General features: G+C 40.9%; 1 protein-coding gene across 1 annotated transcript; it reads left to right on the top strand.

Moving 5' to 3' along the window:
• The first annotated feature begins 860 nt into the window (after window positions 1–860).
• On the top strand, window positions 861–20,445 carry dtd1 (D-aminoacyl-tRNA deacylase 1). The gene is made up of 6 exons (XM_049571932.1): window positions 861–984; window positions 1,467–1,557; window positions 3,489–3,724; window positions 6,653–6,750; window positions 10,648–10,812; window positions 17,737–20,445. Exons 1-5 carry the CDS (start codon window positions 942–944, stop codon window positions 10,801–10,803), a joined length of 624 nt encoding a protein of 207 aa, XP_049427889.1. The 5' UTR covers window positions 861–941; the 3' UTR covers window positions 10,804–10,812; window positions 17,737–20,445.
• The last annotated feature ends 554 nt before the right edge of the window (window positions 20,446–20,999 follow it).

Raw genomic sequence — 20,999 nt, 5'->3', positions numbered from 1 at the left:
TTTTTTATTAAGGATTGATGGATAACAACAATCGAGAATTACAAGTGCCATTACCTTTTCTTTTTTTTGTAAACAGAACACGAACAGTAAATTAGAAAGTCTCAGCATAGAAAAAAAAAGGCTTAAATTATGTAAATATTATGAAGTATTTTTACTTTATAAGACAGTACAATGAAATGTGTTTATAGTGCAGCTGTAAGTAGACCCGATAGTAAGGTTGGTTTAAGAGAAAGAAGGAACGCTAGATAAATAGAATAATAAAAATCAAATACAAAATAGTAAATAAATTATTATATATACATATCTTTAATAATCAATTTGCTATAAATATAATTGTAAATGTTATAAATATTATAAACACATAAAGGGGGGAATTACTCCAAGGACAGGTTGTTAGGGAAGTAAAGTAGTTTATTAAATAATTACATTTCAACAAAAACAATATTTTGACAATATTTTTGTTGAAACTGTTCACTAAAAAAAATAGTTCAACAGTAGGAGGTAAGGAGCATAGTTTAACTCTTTTGCATTGAAAAGCACTAGAATATTTTAAATTATGAACACACTAGTTTAACAGCATTAAAGGTATACTTTTATAGTTTAAATCAAAATAGTTAAAATCTTAATCGCACGCTGTCCACCCGAGTGAGCATGTGGAAAAACTCGCTGAAAAATGCATGTTAAAAAAAATAACTTAATTTTTTTTTTAATGCCTAAAGAGGTAAAAACACTGAGGTAGTCATAACTCATGCATGAAAGGGTTCAATTAGAGACGCTGAGCCAATGCATGGTCCTAGAATAAACTTTAAGAGTGACCGGGCCCCGCCTCCACACTGCTCCTCATACATCCAGAGGGCACGCGCCGCTAGAGGGCGACAACGTGCCGTGACGCTGCAGGACTGGAAGTTGAGAGAGCGCGTGCCCCCAACACAACCAAAACAATGAAAGCTATCATTCAGAGGGTCACCAAGGCGACTGTGACAGGTAAGCGGCTGTTTATAACTGAGAGAAGGTGCTAAGCTGTGACGCCTTTGATAATGTCGTTAAACCGGTGCTAACAGCTTCCGTTTATTATCGTGGCTGACCGGGGCATGTTAGCTAACATAGCCGTGTTAGCATTAGCACTCCCAGGCTCCAGGGAACAGCCAGGCGTGTCTGCGTGTTCCAGGGAACAGCCAGACACGCCTGGCTGTTCCCTGGAACACGCCAGGCGTGTCTGTCCACACAGACAACTGCCGACTGGGTGTCGGAGCCCGGAGGAAACCAGTAAAGGTTATTTCACCGCACAAATGACGAACGTGTCCTGTGGTTGTTGGTGGCTGTGACAGCTGAGTGACAGCCCTGACTGCTGGCTCCTCTCCTCCACACACAGTGATGTCATTCGGTCTGTCACCTGTCAGTCTGGGCGGCTTGTCGCTGACTGTCCAGAGTAACAGCTCACTCAACCTTCTCCTGTTTCCCTGCAGTGGGAGAGGAGCAGATCAGCTCGATAGGACGAGGACTGTGTGTGCTGCTGGGTATATCTGTGGAGGACACCCAGAAGGATGCTGAGTACATGTGAGTGTTTGTGGGAGGGACCCTCAGTAGCAGAGACACAACTCTGACTGGGGCTGAAATCACTGTCTGCAGCAGGGGTGTCAAACTCAGTTTAGTTCAGGGGCCACATACAGCACTTAAATTACACTGTAATTACGACCATGGGAAGCACTGATTGTTATTTCAGAGAGCTGTATTCTGGTCAGAGTGCCTCTAAGGCAGTATTTTACATGACCCTGTTTAACTTGCGTCTGTAACCGCTCAGCCTTCACATGTGCATCAACTTTAGGTGTGCAAAGTCATCCAGAGAGCCCGATTGGACCCTTTGACAGGCTGGTTCTGGCCCTCAGGCTGTATGTTTGACACCCCTGGTCTACAGTTTTAGTTACACAGAAGAAATGAAACTGTGCAAAAAAATCTGAAATTTATTCATGTTCATGTATCAAGAAGACTCCAGACTGCTGAGTGCTAAACACTATTCCATTGTTATCACTTAAACAAAGCAAACATCCATCCATCCATTTTCATAACTGCTTATCATCTTGAGGGTCACGGGGGGCTGGAGCCTATCCCAGCTGACATTGGGCGAGAGGCGAGGTACACCCTAGACAGGTCACCAGACTATCACAGGGCTGACACATAGAGACAGACAACCATTCACACTCACATTCACACCTACAGACAATTTAGAGCCACCAATTAACCTGCATGTCTTTGGATTGTGGGAGGAAGCCGGAGTACCCAGAGAAAACCCATGCTGACACGGGGAGAACATGCATGGGTTTTCTCCGGGAGGGAGGGAGACCTTCTGTGCGAAGTTTGCAGCAAACTGAGGGCTTCCTCCTGGGACCGAACCAGGAACCCTCTCGCTGTGAGGGACAGTGCAGTGCGGGTTTTCTCCGGGAGGGAGGGAGGGAGGGAGTTTGCAGCAAACTTTGCACAGAAGGGCTTCCTCCTGCGATTGAACCAGGAACCCCCTTGCTGTGAGGCGACAGTGCTAAACACCACACCACCGTGCTGCCCACAAACCAAACGATTGCAGCCTATTATTGACCAAAAACCCAGAGAAAACAGAAACACAGTTTCGTGAATTTGAATATGTAGCACGGCCCCATGAAGCCAAAACATTATTTTGACAGTAGTGTTTTATATTTTTCACACCAGGTGCAGGAGCCAGAATGTGTATTTAACCCTCGTTGTTTATTATTTGTTTAGGCTGCACACATACTTTCAGTCACTTTCACTCCAAGTAGTAATTGGCACAGGTGTGGTTTCACATTATTTTACCTGTTCATTCACTGGCGTGGTGGTTTTATAGACAAAGAGGGTGAGTTTTGGCTGCGATAATTTCTGCTGACCGTAACTGTAATCACATAACGTAATCACATCAGTAATATTTTGTTTCACCTCATTTTGTTTTACTCATCCAGCTGTTTGTTTAATAAATCGTCGTAAAATGCTTTGTTAGACTTCAGCGTGGACTTTATTGAACGAGTCACAGTTAAGAGCCTACTCAACCTCTTAGCGGCTTTTTTCATTGATAGTAGTGGCTACACCAGTGTTAAACTGTTTGTTTGTTTGTTTTGTTGTTTATTTTAGGATGCCCATTAGCTGTAGCTTGGCTGCTGCTATTCCTCTTGGGGTCTGGCACATATTCATAACATACACTGCATGACAAAAAAAAAATCTAAGACTGTATATACCTGTAGCATGCATTAAAATGGTAAGCAAAGGTGTAAAGTTTATATGATCTTTAGTTAAGGAGATAACTTAAGAAAGACTAAAAAACACAAGCAAAATGTTTTAAAAATGATTCCTACATAAAGTGCATTACCACTCAATCATATTGTAACTCTGACCAACAATAGAGACAGCAAAATCCTTGCTGTGGTGGATTACATATCTCAGCCAGGCAGGTTGTTTCCTCACTGCTTTTCCTCCTGTGTTTTCAGGGTACGCAAGATCCTGAACCTGCGGCTGTTTGAGGACGAGAATGGGCGAGCATGGAGCAAAAGTGTCATGGAGAGGGACTTTGAGGTGCTGTGTGTGAGCCAGTTCACACTGCAGTGTATACTGAAAGGCAACAAGCCAGACTTCCACTCAGCCATGCCTGCAGAGTTGGCCCAGCCCTTCTACAACAGCATCCTGGAGAACATGAGGAGTACCTACAAGCCAGAGCTCATCAAGGGTGGGTGGACTGATGACTAACCACTGATTTATAGTTCTACCCAGGCATTTATACTAGTGGGATGGTGTGTCTAAAATCTCTGCAGGTACACATCCAAAATGCTGTTTAGCAAGGGTTCATGCAACTGTGTTGAATTTCTGTGAAATGCAGCAAAGTTTGATTGACGCAACTAACACACAGACAAAACAGTTGTCTTTTGCTAGACACAAGAAAACCAGGAAAGGTCAGAGAATTTCACAATCTTATTTTCCAGGCCTGGAAAAGTCATGGAGTTGGTAAAAATCATTGAAAGTTTTGGAAAACTCACAGAATTTTGTTGCTTGTCATGAAATAAATTGTTATGGTAATCTGGGGATAATCTGCAATGTAATGTAATAAAACAGCGAATTTGTTTTTTTTAAGTTAGCTGACATAACTTGGCTCTAATATGCTTCAACTTGGGGCTGCACAATGTGACATTTCAGCATTGACGTTGTGATGTGTAATAGTTGCCTCGAAGAAAGTGCAGCATCATTTGATGCTTGATTCAAATGGAAAACTTAAACGGTTCCCATTTTCCATTACTTATACCAGCCAAACCTACTGCCTTTAGACATTAGGTGTATATGTGACATAGTGTGGCGGTGTTTGTTATGGGAAGCAATACTCTCCTACGTGTGTGTGTAGAAAAGTATCGCAACTAGGCTGGCAAGTGCAGCAGACACAGTGAAGTGTTTTTTGAATTTTCACTTTTCCGAAGTGAAAATTTTATTATGGGTCCTTGAAAAGTCAGGGTAAAGTTTTAAAATTTTGTCCATGAAAATGTGTGGGAACCCTGGAGACATGTTTTCCCAACATATACAACATGCTAACATTATTAGCATAAGCCTATTGACATATCACATTGCATAAATTAGCCTAGCGGCTTGCAGACTTATTCCTCTACTCAAATGACGCTGGGAACAACAGTAGCATTTAACGAAGGTCAAACATTTGTTGAGTTTCTGTGATGTTTCTTCAACTAACACACTTTAAACTCACATAAAGCATGGCTTAATAGCAACAACATTAAACAAAAGTACAAAATTTAGCTCCATCATAACTCATAAGTTTCACAGAGAAAACAGTTGTCTTGTAAGAGACATGTTTTCTCCACGTATACAACATGCTAACATTACTAGCATAAGCATATGGTGTTTCCCATGCATAAATTAGCCTAGCACCTGTCCAGGGTGTGCCCTGCCTCTCGCCTGATGTCAGCTGGGATAGGCTCCAGCCCCCCCGCGACCCTCAAGAGGATGAAGCGGTTAGAAGATGAATGAATGAATGAATGAAATTAGCCTAGCAGCTAGCAGACTTTTCCTCTACTCTTTTGAAGTCAGGATGAATCACCCACAAGACTTTTTTTGTGAGAGGGCTTTATTGTCTTTGCAGTGTATTGTGTACTTTCTGTTAGGGCTGTGCAGATTGACCAGTAATCATACCTGGGTAATTTTTTGGCTAAATGGCGATATACGATATATTGCGGTATTTTCTAGTAAGAAATGTTCAGTCGTAAGTCGAAGACACATGTGAGATGCCACAAAAACATACTGTGATCAAAATTAAAGGCTAAGACAGGGCCTCCTTTCCTGTTTGAAATAAATATCTGCACAATATATCACCAAGTACACGAAAAATTATATTAAATAAATTATATTAATTAAATAAATAGCTTTTTTAAATAAAATAACTCAGATAAAAACAGGCATGTCTCTGAGAGTGCTCCTTTTTCAACAATAACACACTGATACGAGTAGAGTACAGAATACTCTTAGTGCAATTACAGGTTCCTCTCTTGCTTTATAAGATATCTGTGAAATAAATTTTGTTTCCACTGAGGGAAAAAGTTTTCAGCTTACAAAACAAAACAGGAGGTCTGCATAGCCAGGTTGTATAGTTACCATTCTATGGAGGTGTATGTCAGGCTACAGCTTAGGTACAGCGTCAATTCGAAGCAGAAGTATAAATCTGGCTTCAGCCATTGTTACTGTTTCCCTCTATTGTCCAATGGTGTGTTAGAGGAGGGGAGCTAATAATGCACTTAATTCATACTTTTTTAATAATTAAAAGTTAGTGAATCATTATTTCAAAACATTTAACGTCAGTCCGAGAGTTGGGAAATAGTGAGAATTTAAAGGGTCATTGTTAAAAGTGTGGAGGTCAGAACAAGAGGCCACTTTCATGAGTCCCAGGAGACTGGAGGACAACGTGCCTGGGATGTTTACAGCTACTTGTTTCTGAGCTCATTAAAACCAAAAGTGTTGAGGGTCACCAATATCAGCACTCTCTTATAAGTTTGGATCTGTGCCCTGTCCCCCTGCTATTTAATTGCCTGTATTCCCATTTCATTGTAAGGTTATAGCTTTGTTGGGGGTGGGAGGTTTGGATTATCGGCGCTGTGACGCCCTGGTGGTGACGGTGGCAGTGAATTGGGTCAGCCCACCGGGGAGCAGGTGCGGAGAACACCTTGTCCCAGCAAGGGAGGCATAAGGCTTCCTAATTAGTCCCCCCCCTCCAGAGAGGAAATATGATGATGCAGCGCTTTTCCACCGCGGCCCACGGCTTCTTTGTGCAGATGGAGTCATTAATCTCACGGACCCAGTGGAAGAAAGGAGAACATTTAAGCTGAAACTTCCTGTCCTCCTACAGCCCCTTCGTCTTTTGTCCCCAATGTCTCAAGGCTTTATCCTACATCCTTATGAAACATCGACTGCCAATGCCAAACAAATTCCTCTTGCGTTTACCGCCTATTAATATCAGGAAGGGGTGTCATTTGGGATATACTGGGCTAAACTGTGTGCTGACTGTGGCAATAATGCGAAGAGATGAAACTTGGGTTTATCTTGTGTCTTTGATTTTTAATTTCCAGCGTGTGAAATGTCTTTCTGTTTCGTCTTGTGTTTCTAGACGGGGAGTTTGGAGCCTACATGCAGGTCCACATTCAAAACGACGGACCTGTTACCATTGAACTGGTGTCTCCTACTGGCCCCACAGACCCCAGACAGGTACGTTACTAAGGGCAAAGTAGTCTGACAAAAACATCTTAACTTATTAGAAAAAAGCTAGTAAAGTGCCACTGAATTAAGATTGTTTTGTCTACGGTACCCAACTTGAATCCATGCATGAACTGTCAGTCCACTCCTCAGTGAGTCATTTTATTTCTCAGTATGAACCACTAGGTGGTGATATTTACTCTTCTGTTGTGTGCTGTAGCGTCTGCTTCTCATGTTACTGCACATGTGGAGCAGTTCTGTTTAATGGGACTCAGGATATGAGTTAGAAACATCAACTTCCCAAAGACAAAATGTTTGAAATTGTGGTTTATTTTCCACCATTGACCTCATCTGGTTTACTGTCTCTAGGTGTACAGCAGATCTGAGCCCAACCACTTTTTGAGATCAATATCATTTTTAATATTTAGTAGTTTACAAAAAATCTGCATACATATAAAATTTAGAGTAAAAATTTGTTAAATTACTTGCTTGTAGTGTTATTTATAAATGTAGATTGTTTCAATGTGAGCTGCTGAGTGAGATATCAGCCGTAGAGACGTCCACCTTCTTTCCTATGTGACAGAACAGCAGTGTTGTGCTGGGCAATATACCAATATTATATTAATATTGTGATATGAGGGTAGATATTGGATTGTCATATCGTCTTTTCCTGGTTTTAAAGGCTGCATTACAGTAAAGTGATGTAATTTTCTGAACTTATCAGTGTATTGTAGCTGTTCCATTATTTGCCGTTACCCACTTACTCATTAAAGCCACATTGCTGATGGTTATATATCAAAAATTTCACTGTGTAAATAATTTGTGAAAGCACCACAGTATAGTCACAATATGGATATTGAGGTATTTGGTCAAAAATATTGTGATTTTTTTTTTTTTTTTCTCCGTAACACCCAGCCCTAGTTTTATTAGTTAATGCTGTGCTAAGTGTGTTAGACAAATCAAAATATCCGCTAATCTGATTTACTCCATATTTTTCTCCTGTAATGTCTCTGCACCCTCAGTTTGGGAAACACTGGATTAATTTATAATGAAGTGTGCTTTTTGCAGTTGTAAATTGAGGGGTAATTTTGCAAGTATGTTCTCTGTGAGTGTATTGTTGATTCTATATCTAATCCACTTCTTTAATATTTATTTATTTTATTTATCTTCACCATTGCTGTCTTTGTACTTCTGGAACAACTGACAAATTTCCCCCCTTAATCCTCTTTTTATCTTAACACATCGTATCTCTTTGATAAAGCACCATGTGTTTATTTTATTTGTTTTTTATTTAACCTTAATTTAACCAGGAAGTTCCTTGAGATTGAAATCTCTCTCAGAGGGAGACCTGGCCAATTTAGCATGCCATTTTAAGGTTACAAAAATTATAACATACAGCAATTAAACAGGCAGGGACAACAGATATAATAAAGAATCCATTTTAGGAATAGCAGTTGCACTCTTTGGTTAAACGTTTTTTCTTTTTTGTTTGTTTGTTTTGTTTTTTGTCCAAGCTTGGAAGTCTCCCAGAGAGACAAAATCCTGAAGCTGTCTTCTGAAGGTTATTCCACATCCAGGGTGCAAAATAAGAGAAAACTGTTCTACCAAGTTCTGAGCAAATTTATAAACCTCTCTATTATTCCCGCCATTTGAAAGAAGTTCATATATCTGTCCTCCTGAATCAATTCTAGTCACTTCCGTGGAACTTGGCCAGCGTTCTTATGCTTTGGCTCCGGGCCGGCTTTGGCTGCTCTCCCCTTGGTGGGCTTGGCTCAGTAGCCCAAAGGGAGGGATATTAAGCAGTCCTCAGAATTTTAATCTTGTCTGTTTGGGATGTTTTGCTGTGGGGGCCGAGGAGCCAAAGCCAAGGCTGAACATGAGGGATAAAAGGCCAGCCAATAGGCTAAGCTTGGCACGGGGGGGAAATGAAGCAATAGCCAACAGACACTGTTCCTTTCTTTCCATGAATCAGGGATTTAGTCCACTGCAGGGTCAAGCGGCCAGCAAACAATGGTGTTATCCAGAGCAATGAAAATCATCCTGTTTGGATGTTCTCTTTGGGACGCGGGACAACTGGGGTCAGTAGCAGAGGGGTCCTTCTCTGGAGATGATCTGTTTGTTGAGCTAACTGTTATGAAGCAGAAATTATGTAACATCTGATCATGTTAGGTCAGGTTAATATCTAGATGGAATTCAGAGTTTTGGGTTTGAATTTAGCTTTTAAGGGGGCGCTCTGGTATTTTTCAACCTGAACCCTATTTTCTCATGTTTGTGTGTGTGACTTGTTGTGAGCAAGAGTGCTGCAGCCCACCAGCAGAGAAACAGGCCACCATGTCACCACTCAGGGCAGGTGCGCCCCGTCAATTTACGTCCACTAAAGGTGTTTGTTTTTGCCACTAACAGGCTCAGATTTTCAAGCAAGATATAAATCTAAGTGAGAAGCAAGATATATTAATAGATAGACAGGCTGAGTGGCAGAATTGATCAAGTTTAGATATTTCGCAGTTAGTATATACAGATACAGATATTGCACATGATTGATAATTGATTGTCCATGGTTTCGTATGTGTGAGCAGTGTTGGTTTTATAATTAAATTGTAAATTATATAATTATGATTGTATAAATAGGGTCCAGGTTGAAAAATACCAGAGTTCCCCTTTAGCATCGGAGTTTGAAATGTTAATTGCTTTATTGTAAAAGAAGGAGCACACATGTTTGTTCACAGTGTTTTACATCAACAAAGTCAGAAGGCTTGGTTTGATACTACAGCATGTTAATGGGTTCAAACGGGAATAACACTGATTTTTTTTGTCGTCTCTGAATAATGTAATGTCTTACGCAATGCTTTGGATTTTTAAGATGACATTTAGTTCATAAATATTTCCCTGGCAGCCATTAAAGTTTCAGCATCTGTGTTTACAGGCTTTTTTCAGATGGCGGGTAGCATAGCGACTTCATCATTACTGTTGTGGTGTTTCATGGACCGTGAAGAATACAATGAGAAAGCGAGCGGGTTTGATCGGAGCAGTGACGACTGAGTGGCACTGGGAAGGGTTATTTTGGAGTGTGTGAGAGGCAGTGCATGCAGTCACAACAAAAGACTCATTGAAGTGATCATATGACGGCTGAGAATAGCTCTAAATGAGGAGAGAATAGAAGTGGTTGTGAGTCCACAAAGACAAAGCAGATCTGGAGTGCTGCTTCTGTGGCGCTGATGTGTTTCTCCTCTTTTGTTTAATTAGTTTAACTAATTCTCATGCATGTTGGGACCTTTGGGTGAATACTGAACAAACTGCAAAGGTCATGATCTGCAAGTCATGATGCAGCATGTTCACGGTGTGTGTCTCAACCCACTGGGCCGGCAGCATCCCCAGACTGATAAGGTTTCAGTTACAGTTCAGCCAGAGGGGATGTGTTCTTAATATGCAAGAAGTTTGCTTGTCTTAAAGAAAAACTAAACATACCTTTGAGTCTGAAATATTCTCCCAAAAATATTTGTGATTAAATTAGCTTGTTTGAGCATTTAACACTCAAAAGTTCAGCTAATCTCATCCAGCAGGACTGTATGGATGTGATTCACACACAGGTTTGTGACATCACCTTTTACCAACTGTCCCCTCCCATGTCAAACCAGTGAGAAGAGCTTAGAGGAAAAAAACTACAGACATCTCTTAGGGAAATAAACAAAACCGTTTTAATGAACCCCATTGCTCAAAATAAGAAGCTAATTGAGAAGCTAGTTTGGGATTGTTCCTTTATTCCTTTTATTTTCCAGAGGCACCTAAATGTTGTCAGGAGCTTTTTTGAGGCAGCATTTCCATATTATTCATGGCATGCATCCATTGACATGCTCGTACATGATAACGGCACATTAAATTGAAGCTTGATTGTTTCTTGTGTTTTCTCAGCTGTCAAAGCAGGAGAAGCAGCAGCAGAGGAAAGAGAAGACCCGCTCCAAGGGTCCCTCGGAGTCGAGCAGGGAAAAAGGCGCTCTACGTTCCAGACAGGACCCCAACGCCAGTAGTGGAGCTGATGGTGACGTGTCATCAGAGAGGGAGCCCTAGGTCATCAGGGTAAGCCCGATGTCATCAGCCTAATGTTGTGTTCACACAGAGCATGACTTTAACAATTCGTGGGAGTGATGCAAAGACGTGATTAGACACAAATTCCTGCTGGGTGGCACGATGGACGCAACATGAAATACAAGAATTAAAGCTGCGAATTAAGTGAGTAGCATGATTTTGTGTCATAAGCTTACTCAGGAGAGTTGAAAAATGTGAACTTAAGCGCCTAATTTGTGCCGCGATAGCCAATCAGCATTAAGATCCTCCAGGGATGTATGACGTAGAGTATGTATCGTCGGAAGTTCATTCATCAATTCAGCAATGACACGAGTTATTCGCATGTATGCAGCAAAATATTCTAGCATTCAAACTTGCGTGAGTTTGGTGTGAACACAACGTGAGAGTCTCAGGGCTGCTGTGAAACTGCGTCCACTTAGGGCAACAAAATTTTTTATCTTGGTTGTGTCAGTACACTGTAGACAATCAAGAAAGGTTGGGAGAAAAAATACCTGTGCATGAGTTCAAAACATCCATGTATAAAAAGAAGGGTGCTCAAAGTGTGCTGGTATTTCTTGACGTGCCGTCACTTGTAGCGCGTTTATCTGGTCATATTTAACATCAAATACTAAAGCTGTGAGAGGCAAGGTGAGAAAGATTATTTTGCAGGAATTGTGGGTGAAAACCCACCAAGTTTATTGCCTACGTACCTGATATTATCTCCTACATATGAGATGTTATCTCCTATGTGTGGGATGTTATCTCATTTGTAGGAGATAAGATCATCAAATAACATCCCATTCACAGGAGATAATATCTCATATGTAGGAGATAATCTCAAAGTAACATCCTGTACTTGGGAGATAGTATTTTCTTTCTAGGAGATAAAATATGGTTTTGGACAACATTTCCTGCAAAAAACAAAACAAAATCACCTTGCCTCTCAGGGCCTCCATAGTCGAGTGCCAGCGTCACTATTACATAAAAGTGACAACTGCAGTCTCTGTAGTTCAAACCAGGTAACTTCTGACTTGCAGCTGAGGCCAAAATATGTCTTACCCTTAACAGAAGGCTTCAGTATACACAAGGTTTATATGCAGAAAGAAATATTAAATGTGCATATTGTTACCTCTTCTTACGTGATCTGTAATAACACTTCACAATGTCTTAATTACTCTCTGAGGCAGAGCATCAAGCCTAAAACACAATATTGACATGTCATCACTTTTAACAAGGTGTTATTTAACAGTCGTCCATTAACACATCCAGCAGACACAGAACAACATTAGTGTTCATTTAAAGTCCTGTTTGTTGTCAACTCAATTTAAGTCCAATATTCACTCTCCTTTTAACTTCACTTTCGTGCCCATCAGCTCCTGAGGGAAATATCTGACTCTGAAGCTGCTAAATGCTTCACAGTGTTCACCAGCTAGCTACTAATGTGTCTGTGTGCTGTTTGGTGCTGAGCAGGTACTGTGTTTATCAGAGCTTTTTTGTTTTTGCTGAGAACAGCTGCAAGCTGAAACAAGGTTGATGAGAGCGGTGAGACTGAACCAAAACAGTAAAGCTGTGGGCTGTAAAACCAAAATACTAAATTAAAAGATGCTTTAAAGCTCCATAAAGCTGTGGGGAAATGCAGAGTTGGGTGACAATTCTCTGCTGGTTCATCACTATAAGCAAAACCTTTTACACTATACATAGTATTTTTTCCATAATAATTATGAAAAAAAATAATTTACTAATATTAGTGGAGGTTTCATAAAGTGCAAAATATGAGCCAATTCAAAATAGTCAGATCCACGATGATGTCACCTATTGGTTTGTTGATTCCTGTTTAGAAGCCTGGAGTTTGGCATTTTGGCAGTTGAAAACAGGCTTAAAACAAAATGTACTTAATGCAAAAACTGAATATTGAACTCTTAAGATCAGAGGTGTCATTTTAGTCCATGGGCCACATAGAGCCCAATTTGATCTCAGGTGGGCCGGACCAATAAAACCATCACACAGTAGCCTGTAAGTACCGTCAGCTCCAGTATCAACGCTTTTTTTCGTAAAGAATTACAAGTTCATTCTGCAGACGTTCGTTCTTTTACGAAGCAGATGAACAGCCTGAGATGTCTGAAGAAAAATAAGTGCAGTCTCAACAGTGTCTCAGTTTTTCCACATTCACTCTACTCTTCACTGTCATTACATTTGCATTTATGCACACATTTCCTGATGCAGATTCTGTTGAACTAAAGCTGCTGATTGATGCTATTTTGTGCAGTGTTGAATATCTTTAAACATGGTCACAGTAAGTAGTTATTGTTTTATCAGAGAACAGTATTCTGGTCAGAGTGGAAAAGCCTCTGAAGCAGAGTTTTACATTGTTTAAGTTGCTCCTGAAACCTGCCATCTCTTAGTCTAATCATCTCGTGGGTCAGACTGGACCCTTTGGCGTAGCTTTCACAAACTGAAAACTCGTTGAAATACAGCCGCCACAGCTACGCCTATACACTGTGAATCGGGGGTTACGTCATGTATAACATTACTACATTACTTACATTAGTTAACTTAACATTGTTGCCGTGAGAGCAACTTGTCAACGGATGGCATCCACCTTTCTGCCACATCTTTAATTGTGTGTAAATAAAAGCCTTGATAACATTCTACAAAAACTCACCCCCCTACCTGTAGAGACCAAGAAAGTTTTCTGTTATTTCTGCTGTAAAGCTGAGCATTCTAACATGTGTGTCTATCATGGATGTATCAAGAGACTTGGATACGTTGTGAGCAGGACAAGTTGCTCAGTGGTGCATGAAGCCAAAAAAGCTCTTCATCTGTGATGAGAAATCACCCAGATGATCGGCGCTGCCTCTGCATTAAACCAGCTACTTCTGAATTAGTGCTTCGCTAACTTAATTGGAGATAAAAAGATTTGATCTCGCAGCTCCTCTATACTTTCCAAATGTTACCTGACGAAATGGATCAAATCTGGATAGTGAAACAAGTCATTTCATGGGGGTTGTCACAGATGTCTCTTTTCCAATGTAAGTCAATGGGAAAAAGTCTTTTTGGGCCCAGTGGCATCACTTGATAGAGGAGTCCGCTATTTGGCCACTACGAAAATTGGCTTCAAAGCACAGTGCACCTCCTGGAGGCCTGGGGTCTATGGATATTGACTGGCTTCTGGAGACAGCCTCAAGTGGCCATCTTAGGAGCTGCAGTCTTTTGCATATCAGCATTTGCTTCATTTTTCAGCCCTGGAGGTTGCCATGTGGGGAAATGAATATCACAGACTCCATATCTGAAAAAGGCTTTATCCTCTGTTCTTCTTTTTTATACTACTCATTTATAATTGTAAAGCATTATATTGAATTAAAAATTTGTTTCTGTTAGCTCAACTTTATGGCAGATGTGGCAGTTGGACTGAAATTTGTAAAAAGAGAAATGAATACACAAGAAACAATAATCAGAAATGTACAGGTGTGCCTTTTTGCACGCTTTTTTTTGTCTTTTGTGCTGTGAACAAATACAGTTGCCCCCACAAATAGTTCTCTCCCATTAGTTATATTGGTGTATTGTGTAATATGGGAGCTTAAAATGTGCAGTGAAAAGAGAACAGCAGTGTCGTTCACATTCACCTCAGCATCTCTGTTTTTCCACTGCCCCTTTTCATGTCCGTGCCCACTCTGTTTGATATTGTTGACATTGCAGTGAAACTCAGCAATGCTCATGAGAGACAGACCAGTTTGTTTCTCATTCTGTGGCTCATATTGCGCGGATGAGGAGGGTTTGGGGTTGCTGTTATTTGCCTTCAGTATTTGTTTACCCGTGCAAAAAAACAGAGGAGTTCTGGGAGAATAGAGACGGAGAGGCATTGAGTCAGCTCCCTCCGTGTCCCTTCTGCTGTCCCTGCTGAAGCTGCTGCTGCTGCTGGCTCTTGTGGCACAGCTCCTCTCCCTGTGTGAACTCTCTGGCAGGCACACACATTCACGAATACGCTGTCAAACTGGCACTGCAACCGCACTTTAACAGCAGCCATACTTCCTGCTCCTCTGTCTACACGCATTGTCTGACACCAGTATGAACATTTTAAATTCACCAGTGTGGTGGGTTGCATGTTTGTTTTGTGTGGTGCTGTTTTGTCTGTTTTATAATGCCTCCATAACACACACACACACGCACTGTCCGATGTGGGATCTTGTAAGCCCGTAGTCCCATCTCATACTCTTCTACTGCAGGGGGCCCATGCTCTGTAATCCCCAAGTGCATGTTGGGTAAGACATGGAGGCTTCAGCACCTCGTTACATAATGCCTTTTTGTCTGACAGAGAGCCAGATCTGGGGAGATGGGAGAAAGAGGGGGAAATGAGAAAGAAGATGAAGCAAATTAGAAAAAAAAAAAAAAGTCTGAGAAGTCAGGAGAGTTATTTGGTTTTTCATCTCAGCAGGGGAGTGCACACGCAGCATTTCTGGAAATGTGTACGCTATGGTGGGAGTAGAGGTGGGAGAGGCAAATTTGGATGTAAGAGAGATGTCAGACACAGCGGCACGCTTGCTTGGCTTTGTGGCTGTGTGTTTTAAAAAGAGAATTGGTGTTCCCGAGGTTTGCTTTGCATGACTTAAACATGAGCAGCGTGCACTTTCCTCCGACTGACTAATTTGTGGCAGTCCTCCATTATCTCCTCTGGTCTTTCTTCCTTCCTGTCTGCATGTTCTGATGCTGATATTAACAGATTACACGAAGGTCTCTGCTGCTTAGCCGGCTGCTGTGAGAAATTTCTAGCCCACATCGTCAAGTGTTGTTCTAACTGTTTGCAAACTAACTATCACAGACCTGTCAGAGATATATTCAGAAAGTAGATGTAACTTCCATTTTAAAATTTTTATGTGGTTGCTTTCACACTGTTGGGCCTTTTTTATATTTAATACACCCCACAGTCACATTTCTTTTGTTTTTGAAAATCTGCTGACAGACAGTAAAATGCTAATTCCAGTTTCCCCTTGGACCAGTTTTTATGACTGAGTTTGTATTTGTTTACCTGAAATAGCTCTGAATGAGGCCATTTCTCTTTAAAGCTACACTAAGCAAAGTTTGTAGTATTTCACAATGGATCAAATGACAGTAATGTGAAAGTTGTCACTCGTGACGAATCCACAACAAACTATAACCTGACATTGCAGTTTCCCTCAGCTATGCGGACTGTTTTAGCATCTTTCAACCAGTTGTTTTGGTTTTCCCCACCCTTATCTTTGCTCACAGAAACAAAAGGAGAGTGAATATTGGACTTGCACTCTGAAGTTGAAGTTGAACAAAAAATGTGCTCCAAATGATGCTAACATTGCTCCCTATCTGCTGAATGTGTAAATAGATGTGCTACTGAAACTGTTTGCTAACATAACAACTTTACAAGGTTAAAATATGTTTGTGTTTTTTTAGCTTGTTCAACAACTTCAAGCCCTCAAAAATCAATTAACACAGTTTATGTTGACTGTGAAGGGTCATGCACATCTTCTTTTTCTCGTAGACAGGTGCATTAGAGGAAATGCTCATAGGCGAGAGAAGAGAGAATTTCTTCACACTTTTCTTTTACTTACAGAGCAGTACATGGTCAGGCTCCCTCTTAGTTGCCTAAACTACTTCACCTGTAATCTTCAGCACTCTCTCTTTGATCAGATACGCTAAATCTTTTGACTGTCATTCACACTCATCTTAAGACACATGGTGATCGAGCTTTTCCAGCTGTAGCACCTACATTTTAGAATGTTGCCTGCTCCCTTATGATCTTCTGACTCGTGGGCAGCCTGTTTCAACAGGCGTTTGGGTAACTTGTCTGTACCAGATCTGTATTTTAGTCATATTTTGTGTATTGTTGCTGTGTATTGTGATTTTTTTTTTTTTTTTTGTGCAAATAATGTTGCACTTTTAACTTCGTGACTCATGTAGTTACTTTGTCTTTATGTTTTCTTTCTTGTTGTAAGTGTCCTTGTAAAGTACTTTGTGACCTATGTCTATGAAAAGCGCTATATAAATAAATTTTACACACTTACTTACTTATAAGTTTCCCATGCCATTAAAGCCAACTGAATTGAATTAAACCCCACCCTACTCAAAGGCAGTGTGCTTGGGTAACACTATAGGGTGTTCAACACGCCACCATTTTCGTTTAAATGAACGTTCTGCTATGCTGGGGCTGAACATAGCTCTGGTAAAGCATAGGAGCAAATAATATACAGGACAGAAAGAGTCAACATCTCCTTGGGTGGCCTGCCAAACGATCAGTGTCACAGTCTGTGCACATGAAAGCACTTCACACCATCAAAGATGGACATTTCATTTCTAGAATTTCTATAATTTCACTGTTTAGGCTGCCCTACACATATAAATTTAAAAAGGCAGTAGGTTATCACAATTCAATCATATATTAGTAGGAATAGAAAATAGGAGAAGAATTTATCTAAAAAAAAAAGGTCAATATAGAAAAATACACAAGATGAAGACAATGTGCAAAGATTATCAAAAAAATAGATAACATAAAATTACAAATACCCAGGGAATAGAAGATAATTCATCATTAGAGGATCAATTTATATATCTCTGTATCATTTCTCCCTCTTTTTGGATCTTCACATAGCAGACATTGTCCCCTCAGGTCTGAATGATGAGCTGATACTTAAATATGATGCTGTGAATGTTCAATGGGATCTGCAGTGACAGATTCCTGTTGCGAGATTTAATGTGTTTTTGTATATATATATATATATATATATATATATATATATTTTTTTTTTTTTTTTTTTTTTTTTTTTTTTTCCTGTTTCCTATTCCGACTAATATATAATTGAACATGGCTATTTAATTTTGATACCTTACCTAGATGATTATTGATTAATGACTATACAAATGAGAAGAGCCTGAAACCAAAGTGATTCTCTTCTGTTTCCTTTTGTGCAGATGTCAAACAGGGGACAGAACAGTGAGCCCAGTTTCCTCAGGAAGGCCTTAATCCTCAGTGACTGTTACACCGGATCGTGGACTGTCCTCCTTCCTTTGGGAATCAGCAGGATTCTTTTTGCCTGTCGCAGAGCATCATCCCCTTGCTGGTGTCCTTGGCTTCTCTCCTCCAGAATCAGACAGGACTGGCTTGGTGTAAAGTCTAGCAAAGTACAGTAAATAAGCAAAGTCTAACCAAAAGACAGTGCCCAGTTTTCTTAGATTGATGAGGGGAGATTGAACAAGGGTGCATAGGAAGGGAGCAGACATCAGCAGCTCTGTGTTGTGTGGCAGAGCAGCTTTCTGTGCTCTCTTACTGTCTTTTTCTTACAGCCTCTCCGTGTTTCTACCTCCATCTAGCTCTGCCTCTGTCTCTGTCTGTCTTTCTCTTTCAGAGTCTCCCCTGCCCGTCTCACTCTCAGTCCGCCGTCCCCACTTAATCTCTGCTTAGAGACATGGCACCAACCCTGGAGTATAACTCAGCTCCAAGTCCTTGGCTTATGGTACAGGCACAAGAACATCAGGACAGTGATATCAGTTACATCAGAACATCAGTAACAGCCATATGACTGCCACATCTATTGCACCCGTGACACCTCAAAATTGATATACAGTCGTTTCATGTATAAAGTGTATCTTTAAAGGTTATTGTACCTATTTCGATGGACTGTTTTAAAGGTTCTGTATGTGACATTCAGGGCATTAGTATAGCAGCAAACCACTATAGAATAAAGTCACGCTACCTCTGTGTGTGTTTTAATCCGAGCTTCTCTGTGGTTTGCTGTGGTAAGCCCGTCCGGCTGCACATGCATGTTGGTGCATGTCTGTTTCCTACTGGCTAGTTCATTGCCTTGCTTTACACTGCACTTATGTGGCGTTTACCACTGATATCAGGCTGGCATCGCTGCGGAAGCTTTGACACCAATAGTTCTGTCAGCATTGTTGTTGTTTAGCATTGTTTATGGAGCTAGCACCATTAGCTTCCAGCCGCCGGCTCAGCCACCTCCATGTTGAGAACCATGTGCAGCTCATATGCTCTGAATTTCGCATTGAGCCCCTTCAAGGTCCAACTGAAACACAGATCTGCTCTGTAAGTCTCTACATATCTAGCTTAGCAAACAAGCATGCATCTGTCATGGAGTGAGGGCCATGCTAACATCAGTTAGCAGGCCAGCTAGTTAGCTGTTGTTGCTTATAAACGTACCTGTAAATGGAAACATTGGACAGTTTGGATGCAAAATGCTGTTATCTTTACTCGTCAATACACTTGCCAACAAAATATTTGTCCTTAGCTAGTAACTAGGGTTACCAACAGAAGTTTGTTTGCATTGTTTTCTCTGCGGTTGCTGCTCTGCCCACTCACTTGTGAATCAAACACCTACACCGACTAAAGAAGCATTTCTGATGTACGTATCTTACATATTTAATTCCTTCAGTGTTTTAAAGAATATTGGCAGTGCATTTAAAAATCGCTCTAACATGAAAGACCTTTGATTGTCCTCAAGGTTTTATCTTTCATATTTTACTTTTAGATCTTTGCTTTATTTTAGTTTATACTTGGGGATTTGAGCATGTTTTTGGGGGTTTGTTATGCTATTTCTCTTACTCTTTGTGGTTACCATGTTATGTTCATTTAGTAACTTTTACTGTACAGCACCTTGGTCAACTCTGGTTGTTTTTTAAAAGTGCTCTATAAATGAATTTGATTTAATATGATTTGATGATGATCTTAAAAACATATGATAGTTGTGATTTCAGTTGGACCTTAAAAAAGTAAAGACCTGAATGTCTTTAGACAGTTGCCCCACCAGACCCTCACAGAAGAAATGATCGTTTTGACTGCAGGTAGTATAGACTATATATAAAGATGGAGGACATGACAGCTACTCAAAAGTGAAGCCAAAACGTCTTGATCGCCCCCTGGTGGCTGGCTGCAGTAGATGCCACAAACCCAGCCACCTCCATGTTAGCGGACAGGACATAGTCCAAACTGAGAGCTCAAAGTAGCGTCAATTTTTTTTTCTAACGATGGTTTCTGTCATTTTAGGTCATTCTTATTGAGTTGATTTATGTTGATTTAAGTGTTTGTCTTTCTGGTAAGTTTGGTTTTAATTGGATATTTGATGCTATAAAAAGGGGGTTTGATATATTTATTGATAGCTGTGTGTGTCAATCGACATGTTTGCGAGTGAGTTGGGCCAATGGTGCTGAGTCAGGTGGGACCTCGATACTGCGGCTTCACTTCCCGATCACTACTGCTCAGACTCTGGCTCCAAAAGTGCAAGATGGCACCACCTGTATCCAGGATATTTTGGCTTCATTTTTGTACAGTTGAAGGAAATGGAGGTGCTTCTTCCATCTTTATATACCGTCTGTGGAAGGGAGAGACAGTGCCACACTGCTCACTTCAGCTGTAGTCGATTTAATGTCTAGGATCGAGTAGTTTCGTCTCTGTGACTACGAGTCAGTTTATCTCACTTACATGTACTTTGCCTCTGTGGAGAGGAGCCGGCTGTGCTTCGCCATTGACACCAGAGTGGACGGGCGAACTCTGGCCTCACAAAAACACATCTACTATTTATTAATGTTTTTGATTATAACGCTGTCCTTCTGTCACATGACAGATCTGAATGTATTCCATTTTATAAAGAATGTCAACAGAGAAAGTGATCCATGCTGTGTTTCGTGTGTTTTTCCACTGTCGTCGTCTTCTTGTTTGGTGTGATGCAAATGCAGGGATGCTTGTCCTTATTTCTCCTGTCAGCATCACCACCTGGCCCGTCTATACTGTCCCAACTTTAGCTCCTTTTTTTTTCGTTCAGCAAGCTATTCTTGGCCATACCATACCATACCCCCCCCACACCCCCTTTCTCTCTCCCTCTGTTGGTGCTGAGCTGAGGTTTCTCCATGTTGTGGTGGAGAGCAGCAGGCGAGGGAGAGGAGCTCACGGACTTCGGAGCTCTCGGAGAGGAAGACATGACCCAAATATGTCTGCTAGCTAGCCAGCCTTAGTGCTGCTTCAAAATTGGGTGAGAACTGCAGCTCTCCTCTGCAATGACTGCATTGTGATCCCAATGCCAGACAGGCTTTACAGTAATAGAGGAGGAAGTAGAGTGTGGGGCCTTGGATTATTGATGTACTGTACCACACATCTGAGAGGGCTGCAATTGATTACAGCTGTAACAGGGTGAGAACAGGGAGTGTTGAGCAGGGCAGATGTACAA

This window comes from Epinephelus fuscoguttatus, linkage group LG3 (genome assembly GCF_011397635.1).
Source record: "Epinephelus fuscoguttatus linkage group LG3, E.fuscoguttatus.final_Chr_v1".
In the NCBI taxonomy this organism is placed as follows: Eukaryota; Metazoa; Chordata; class Actinopteri; order Perciformes; family Serranidae; genus Epinephelus; species Epinephelus fuscoguttatus.
This window is presented reverse-complemented; position numbering and strand designations above follow the sequence as displayed.

Coding starts and splice junctions, on each gene's coding strand:
- dtd1 (XM_049571932.1), top strand. CDS start 942: ATGAAAGCTATCATTCAGAGGGTCACCAAGGCGACTGTGACAG. Junction 3,725..6,652: donor CAAGCCAGAGCTCATCAAGG/GTGGGTGGACTG, acceptor TTGTGTTTCTAG/ACGGGGAGTTTGGAGCCTAC. Junction 6,751..10,647: donor GCCCCACAGACCCCAGACAG/GTACGTTACTAA, acceptor GTGTTTTCTCAG/CTGTCAAAGCAGGAGAAGCA.